Source organism: Morus notabilis, unplaced genomic scaffold, assembly GCF_000414095.1.
Source record: "Morus notabilis unplaced genomic scaffold, ASM41409v2 Scaffold818, whole genome shotgun sequence".
NCBI classification, from domain to species: domain Eukaryota; kingdom Viridiplantae; phylum Streptophyta; class Magnoliopsida; order Rosales; family Moraceae; genus Morus; species Morus notabilis.
In genome coordinates, this window is record NW_010358179.1 from 168,942 (window position 1) to 177,519 (window position 8,578).

General features: G+C 32.2%; 1 protein-coding gene across 1 annotated transcript; it reads left to right on the top strand.

The window, feature by feature from the left end:
- Positions 1 to 4,589: 4,589 nt before the first annotated feature.
- LOC21395785 (uncharacterized protein At2g39795, mitochondrial) lies at positions 4,590 to 7,991 on the top strand. Its single transcript, XM_024161731.1, has 3 exons — positions 4,590 to 4,820; positions 4,960 to 5,312; positions 7,554 to 7,991. Exons 1-3 carry the CDS (start codon positions 4,662 to 4,664, stop codon positions 7,732 to 7,734), a joined length of 693 nt encoding a protein of 230 aa, XP_024017499.1. The 5' UTR covers positions 4,590 to 4,661; the 3' UTR covers positions 7,735 to 7,991.
- Positions 7,992 to 8,578: the final 587 nt, after the last annotated feature.

Sequence of the window (8,578 nt, forward strand, 5' to 3'; positions counted from 1 at the left end):
GGAACCTGGATTTTATGGAGTTCCCATGTTTGGAACCAAAAGAAGGGATGGAAAAAAAAAAAAAAAAAAAGGGGGGAGAAAAGGGGTATAAAATTATAATGTAGGTCTTGGATTCCATTTTCCCTGGAAAATTAGTGAGGAAAGTATAGTTGAAATGAGGAAAATTTATTGGGCTGTCCTCTCTCGTATTCTCTTCTTCTCCTCCTCTCCATTGTTCTCCATTGTGCCCAAGCAGACCACCGAATCGTCGGCGATTTCGATGCCATTTCCGACAAACGCGACGGCGAGAAGGGACTGAGCTCTCAATTGCACGTTGGTAACCTAATTTGCAGCTCAACCTGCATTTCTTCCATGGTCGAATCTCGCACGTGCTTTCCTGCTTCCTTGGTAAATATCGCTTCAATTGGGGCTCGAATGTTCGATTCTCTTTATTTTGTTTGCTATTTTGAGCTTTTTTGCTCCTTTTTCTCGATTTTGTACAGTTTTTCACCATCTTTTTTATTTTCAATTTCTCTTCATTATAATGTTCTTATCGCCCTAGTTTGGTTTTCATCTTGATGTTATCTTTGCTGTAATCATGTTCGCTTGATTTGTATCTTTAGATTTGTGCAATGTGATAGTGTAAATTATTCACTGTTTGTTGGTGCATTGTAATTTTAAATGAACTTGTTTTAGGAATTTTGGTTGAAATCAGAGGAAATAAGAGGGAATTAGGAAGTTTGATTAGTATCTTCTTTATGTATATAGATCAATGCATGGCAATTTTCATGTTTTCAGCATGTTAAATAGTAGAGAGAATTAATTATGAGTCGTGTAGTTTGAGCACGACTGTTATTTAGTATAACTTCCTTGAATAATAAGAACATGGCAGTTAACTAGTGGAATTTTGTCAATATTCCGCAGAGTAAGAACCAACAAAAACGCAAGAAAATTGAAAATTCTGATGTTCACCTTATAAATATCAAACCAGTTAGTGTTTTTGCCCCTTTTCGTCCAGAGGATATACTGAAGACAATTTTGGATAAAATGAAGCCTGGTTGCCATTTAGTTCTAGATGCATGGCAAGTTGGCTCCAAATTGTTATTGCAATATGATTTAACCCGGGCATCTTGTAAATCTTTTCTATTGAAAGTGCTAGAAGTGCCTTTGGTATAATCCATCCTTCTAAAGCTTGTGTTGGTTGAAAAACGAGCTTCGCGGATTTGAGTTTTCAATTCGAGTTGAAATGTGACATTTTTTGACAGTTTTTAACTGTAGCAAAAAAAAGTTAATTGTGACATTTTATGAGAGTTTTTAACTAGAGAAACCTAAAATTGAAAACTCGAATTGGTGAAATGAATAAGGTCTTTGTGTTCGAAAAACTGTTCGTAATAAATTGTTAAAATGCTATTTGATGCGCTTGCTTACATGGGATACATATATATATATATATATATATATATATATATGTATGTATGTAGTTCTACTTGCATTTTATAGAGTTTTGTGTCTGAAGATCCAATAATGAATCACTTGAATAATTGTTGCTTCATGTTCAGAATAACATGTGATGATGAAGAAGAGAAAGCAAGCTGCATATTTTTACAGGGATGCACTTATTCTCCAACGTACAAGATCTGCACTTCTTGCGTGTGCTTTGGCCGTAAAATCAGTCAACTTGCTTAAAACTTTTTGAATCTTTTGTATGAACTCAAAAGTTTGCATTTCTTCTATCCTTATCTTTAGTAATTTAAAACTGATGAGTGAGTACTAATCCTAGTAGTTAGGCTTAACTAAGCCAATGGTAAGTGTAGATTAATTTTAAAAGGTTGGCAACTTGAATGTAAATGTAATATTGTAACGTGTCACCCCCCTTAGTGATTCCTGACATGGTGAGTCTTATACTCATTATTCATACATACTGTCTTTTTTGCGTCCCCCAACACTTAACTCAAGACCTCCCTCCATATTTTCTTTCTATCATAAAACTTGGGTTCCAAAAAGAGCCATCGTTTTGGAAATTGCAATTGGCAAAATAGTAGATTGCAATTGTGATTTTACTTTCAAACGAGGCACATGTTTTGTTTGAGTTTAATAAAACTAACACAGTGATGCAATTTTTAATAACATCATGAGAATTCTTTGGTAAGGTATGCGGCTACAGGAAACAAAAATCTCTATTGTTATGGTTTTGTTTTATACCATTATTTTTTTGTTAGGTTATATTAGTTTTTTATGTCAACAATACAAAGGGTACGAATTATTATTCATACAAATACGAATTATTATTCATACAAATATCCATGATAGAGAATACTAATCTTATGCCCGGACTCTAAAATAGAAGAGCAATACTTTTTAAAAAAAATAAATGATATTTTTGTTACATGATAAAATTCCTATGGTAGAAATGAAATTTAGAATATTTTTTAGAATATTTTTAAAATAACAAAAATTACATAGTAATTATTACAATAATGTCATATTTATATCAAAATATAATTTTTATTTTAATGATATTAATTTTTTTCTATTATTAAAATATTTATAAAAAGTTTCTATATTTCAATTTTACTATTTTTCATGTCTAAAAATTAGAAATTAAGACACAACTCCGAACCATTAATCTAAAGGAGAAAGAGGAAAATATGTCAAGACTTGAGATGAATTAAAATTAATAGGTCAATAGTTTACATAAGTTAATAAATAGGCCAAATTACTGTTTTCGTCCATAACTAGTCTGGTTATGAACCATAACTTGACAAGTTATTATCCATAATTGTCCATAACTTGTCCGACTATGAACCATAACTTGACAAGTTTATCCATAACTTATTTAGTTATGAACCATAACTTGACAAGTTATGGCCTATTAATTTTTATAACTAAAAACTGGCCTATATATTTTCTTAAGCTTTTCATATTGACATATTTTCTATTATTTTCTTTAATCTAATAAAAAAGAAAAGATCACAATAACCACTTGGTACCATAAAATTCTCATGATTCATCAAAATGATTTTTCGGGTAAGGGTTTGAAAAAATAAACTAACATCCAAAATTGTATGTTCCTCATTTCAAAAAAAAAAAAAAAAAATTGTATATTCCAGTTCTACTATACCTTTTTTGCCCAAACAAGAACCCCTGCTCATTCATTTTAAAAGTGTTTAGAAGATTTGTCAGAAATATTTTAGCTTTTTAGAAGAACTTTCAGTCAAAGTTAAAAATTATGATTTTTAAAAAATACTTCTAAATAGACTTTTAAACTTGTACTAGAATTTAAACAAGACATTATAAACTTAATTCTAACACTTTTATTACTTATTAAAAAATTTAAAAATTATTTTAACCTATTAAGCTTTTTATTTCAAATACTTACCGGAAAAACTATAACTTTGATTATCTTAAAAGTAAAAATAAAACTCTACTAAACGGGCTATATATATATATATATATATAATTTATTGAATTATTTTTATAAATGTCTTTTGAACTATATATCATATTTTAAAATACCATTTGATTTATTAAAATTATTTAAAACATTCCTTAATTTATAAAAAAAATAAATTAAATTATTCATTCTGTCTACTTCCGTCTAATTACTAACAGAATTATTGACGTGACTCATCATTAATCATTAATCAAAGGTATTAAATTCTAATCAAACCTAAAAAATAATAGTTAAGTATTAAAACAATAATAAAGAAAACAAAAACCCCTTAATTTCAAATTGAATTAAAAAAAAAAAAACTAAAATATCATCCCCCAATGAAGAATAGAGAAAATCTCAAGAAAAGTAAAGCTTCACCTCCTTCGACTGTTCTTCCATGGTGGTTGAGGTTCTGTACACTGTAAAGTATGAAACTTTTCTCTTCTCATCAGTTACTATGCAAACAGGTATCTATATATGCATTAAGCACTCGTGAGGGTTTATTCTCCTCTGGGAGTTTTTTTTTTTTTTTTTTTTTTTTTTTTTTTTTTTTTTTTTTGTGCTACTGATGGATTTCTTGCTTGGTTCCTGGATCTCTTTTGGAGTTCAACGTGTTTTTTTGTTTTGCAAAATAATATTTTCTCTTCTAATATAAGGTTCAGACGTCTTTTAATCTTGAGTAAATTTATGCCTCGTTTATTTCACCAATTTGAGTTTAAAATTATAATTTTTTTACAAAAAAAAATTCTTAGAAACAATCACATCTAATTTTTTTACTATAATAAAAAATTCTCACATAAAATTACATCTCAATACAAATTAAAAACTCAAATCAATGAACTAAACGATGTCTTAACCCCTTAACTTCTGCTTTTATCATCATCTTTAATAATAATAAAAAATCCATTTTTATTTCTTTTCTATAATTTTTTAATACTTAATCATCTTTTTAAGTTTAATTAAAATTTAATACCTTTAATTAATGCTTAACGCTGAGCCACGTCAGCAATTCATTAGTAGTATAGACAGAAGTAAACTAAAAGAGCAATTTGATCTATTTTTTATAAATTATAGGGTGTTTTGAACTGTTTTAATAAATTAGGGGTACTTTAAAATAATATACATAATTTAAGGGCATTTATAAAAATAATCCTAATTCATTTCGGCTTCTCTTCGGATTCCTAAACCCCAGTCCCCAAAAAGCCGAAGGTTTAAGGAGGAGGAAGAAGAAGAAGAAGAAGAAGAAGAAATGTGGAGGAAAGTCTTAACCTGCGCACTCCAGAACCACCCATGGCGCACTATAGCATTCCGGCGCTCCTCCACCTCCGTCTCCTCCGCCGTCGACTCCATGATTCTCCGCTCCCTCAAAGATCACTATCTCGAAGTCTCCAAAATGGCCCCTCCCCCTGTACGTGCATATACATACATACATATATATATATATGTATGTGTGTGTATATATATATATATATCCAGCTATATAGCCGATTCAATTGAAAAGGAGCTTTGATTTTGAATTTTTGTCGATTTTTTTTTGGGAAAAACAGAAGGTGGATCCTCCGTCGGAGTTCTCGGTCGTGAAGGGCGCGCTGGACAACAACGGTCCGGTGCTGAGGAGAAGCTACGGTGACAATGAGGAGATCAGAGTGTCCGTAATGCGTTTGGCCAACATTATTCCAGATGGCGCCGAGGCCGACGGTGGCGGCGATGGCGAGGATGATGATATCAACCAGCTTTTCCTTCACGTGGAGGTTTCCAAGGCAGAAGAGAAGGAGTCTCTGCATTTTCTGTGCGGCTTGTATCCTGACGCCCTGGGGATTCACTCCGTCTCCATGAGGCCCAAGCTCGAGCCCTTGGAATCCAATGTCGTTACGTCCTCTTACAGTGGCCCTGTTTTTGAGTAAGAACTGAGAATCATCTTTTTCTTTTTTTGATTAATTCTGTGATTACTTGCTAAACTATTTCATATGAATGGTAGTGCTCTAGTAGTATCTAACCTTGCTATTAAAAAAATAATAATAATAAATCGTTATTACTGTTTTATTGATGTTTTAGGGACTAAAATGAAATTGAAACAATTGAAAAGTTCATGAAATAGCTATTGTAACAAAATATGTTGAAAGTTATAGGGGACTGTTTTTGTCATTGTTTAAGTAGAAATCAAAGGATGGTTTTTGTTTGTTTGAAGATCTATGTGATATAGCCCTATTAGGTTAGGTGGTTTAAGTTTTATTAGTGCAACACCCATTTCTAAGAATAATTATAAAAGTAGGGCCTGCATTTTACACTTAACTAATGAAATAAAATAAATTTTGGTTGTATCTTTAGCTCAATGGAGCTACTTATCTGTTTTCTTGATTGAAATTCAGTTTCATTTTTGTTTATCAGATTGGGGTTAGTTGTGATGATACGAGTTTGGATTCGAAGTTATGTTTCCTGACTCAGTATTTGTTGTTTGAGGTTCATTAAATAACACGTTTAAAAGTTGAAGTGGAGAGAGTGTGACTCCTGAGTTATTGATGAAGCTGAGTGATGGATGGGATTTATTGAAGACGCTGACTAGTTTGGAGAAAGGGCTTGATGGGCCTTTTCTGAAATGAGTTAGGGGGTTTATTATGTATGCTTTACGGTGGAGTCACCGGCTATTTTTTATTTATTATTATTTTTTGTTCAATGCAGTTTTATAACTGAAAAGATAAAATCAAGGTTAATGGGAAAAATATAACGCTTAAAAGTTAACAATTATGGAACATATAGATGTTGAATTGAACAATTTGGAGGAGTCTTGGTATGCGCTTATAGAAAACTACTACTATGCTAACCAATCTAGGGTTTATAATGTTTTCCAAGTCAAACTCTTCTTTGTGGATCATGTTGAGCGTTCATCAATTCTGCTATTGGGTTATTTTGTGTTGCAAATGTCAGAGAAAAGAGAAATGGGCATAAATTGTGGTGTCTTGGACTCTTGCTCAAATTGTTTGAGGCAGCATGTGTTAGTAGAAAGGAATCAAAAGGAAGTTTATAAAATAAAAGGAATGATATAATACGAAGAAAAGGAAGAATAATCATAAAATAATTTTTGTTGTTTTCCCTAAATCCTTTCATTAGTCTGCCTTATGTCTTTATCAAATTGTCCTAGCATCATCATCATCACTAGTAGGAACCCTCAACAAACTATTTGGCTCTTGAATGACCGAGTCCAATGGTCACATTGCTTCCTCTGTCAACGACTCGGCAGTAAGAAAAGTGTTCATGGTACGAGTGGGATAAAGAAGACACTGAAGCTTAGAATTGGATGACAGAAGAGTCTAACAGCATATTGTAGTTGAATCACTTAGAACTGAAGAAAAGAGTGCAAGCAGTCGCAACACCATTGCTCAGTAGCCTTTTCTTTTTCCAGTGTTGTACGCTTAAAAATTTCTTTTAAAATAAATGGTCGATCCTTTATTACTGATATTTTACTCAATTTTTAAAAGTTCAAACTTAGCATGTCTTACATCACGTTAAATTCAATTTTTATTGATGGACAGATGGCTCAAAATGGAGCAAACCAGTTATCTCGGATTCTCAATTTTCTTTATTAGAAAAAGTATTTATCTTAGGCATGGAGTAAATCAGTGGACACGATGTTCTTTACTATGAATTTTTTCACTTCTTTGTCGGTCAGTTTTAATTACTGTATCTTGAAGAAAGAGAATGTGTAGCTGAATATTTACTTTCTTTTGGGAGAATTGGCGGTCTTGTACTAATTTTATTTGTAAAAAAAGGCATGCTGTCTAGAGTTTTTGAATCATTATTGTCAAAGTAACTTTCTTGGAAATTCTTTTAAGTAGATATGATTGAAATTTGGAACAGTGTGCCTTAAAATCGCTTATCAAATTTATTTTGAATTATATTGTCTTGAATCCGTAAAAGATGCATCTCATAATACTTGCATAGCCGATACATTTCATGTTGTCTAACGCTTAATGGTGAGATGATTCGGTCAAAAGATTAAAAAAAAAAAAAAAGGTAATAGCAAGATGACACTAATTATTTGGGGCAAAATTTTCTCATGATTGTACGACTTAAAGATGTCTGTTTATTGCTATTTGTGTTAATAAAGCGTCTGTGTTTGATTTAAGCTTTTACTCGTTTACAGAGACCTTGATGAAAGGATGAGAGATGCATTCCATGGCTACATAGACGAGCGCGGAGTGAATGATAGTCTCTTTCCATTTCTTCAAGCGTGGCTATATGTAAAGGATCACAGGAAACTTATGCATTGGTTCAAATCAGTGGGAACATTCATTAATGATAACAGGTCTGCTAAAGATGCTTGATTTGATGAGGTAGTTTAGGAAATAGGCGTGTCGATCAACTGTAATACTAGATAGAGTGAATCGTAGTCAGTGATGCCTCTCCAATATGGTTGCTGGTTGCTGGTTGCAGACTCAGTTTTGTATGGCAATGCTCCATTGTTCTTTATTATGAAAATCCCAGATGTGTTCTGTTAACAGTTTTCCCGTTTTCTCTTGGAAAATGTTATTGTTGTTTGTAGTGCATGCGAATTCTGTTATTTTTCATGGTATGTGATTTGCTTGGGTGCTGATGATTATCATATTAAGCAAGTTAGCAATGGCGTATAAGTTTGTTTGCAGTATATTTGTTTGCTTTGCAGATACTTAATTTTCCTTGTTTACAAGAGTCTAAGAGTGATGTCTTAATAAGAATGCAAATAGCTCATTTAATGCTTGTATGAACTATTTTTTAGTAATAGAATTAGAAGCCTTTCAAGACCATTATCGGTTTCTCCTCACATTAGAAGCCTTCCAAACCTTGCCACCAAGTTTTCCCTTGAGATGTAAAAAGCCTTATTACTTTTTGGGAATCTGGAAAAAGTAATATGATCCTCAATGGTTGCAGAAGTCCCATTTGGACTCCAATTTCAGAATATGTTACGCAGATCAATGCAAGTTCTGTGCCTGCTCTTGGTTTCAATTACTCTTCAGCCCTACAAACCATTTGTTAGTCATCTAAAACTTTTTTTTTTTTTTTTTTTGGTTTAATATGGGATGGGGATTCAAATAGTAGACCTCGTCAGGCAAGTGTTGATTTGACGCTAGGCCAACCCTACAACCACTTGACATCTAAAACTTATGAGTTGTTTGGAAGTCATATTCAAAC

Bases quoted from the DNA above. Each gene is read 5' to 3' on its own strand.
- LOC21395785 (XM_024161731.1), top strand. From the start codon at position 4,662: ATGTGGAGGAAAGTCTTAACCTGCGCACTCCAGAACCACCCATGGCGC. The intron at 4,821-4,959 runs GTACGTGCATAT...TGGGAAAAACAG, and splicing joins CCAAAATGGCCCCTCCCCCT to AAGGTGGATCCTCCGTCGGA. The intron at 5,313-7,553 runs GTAAGAACTGAG...ACTCGTTTACAG, and splicing joins TACAGTGGCCCTGTTTTTGA to AGACCTTGATGAAAGGATGA.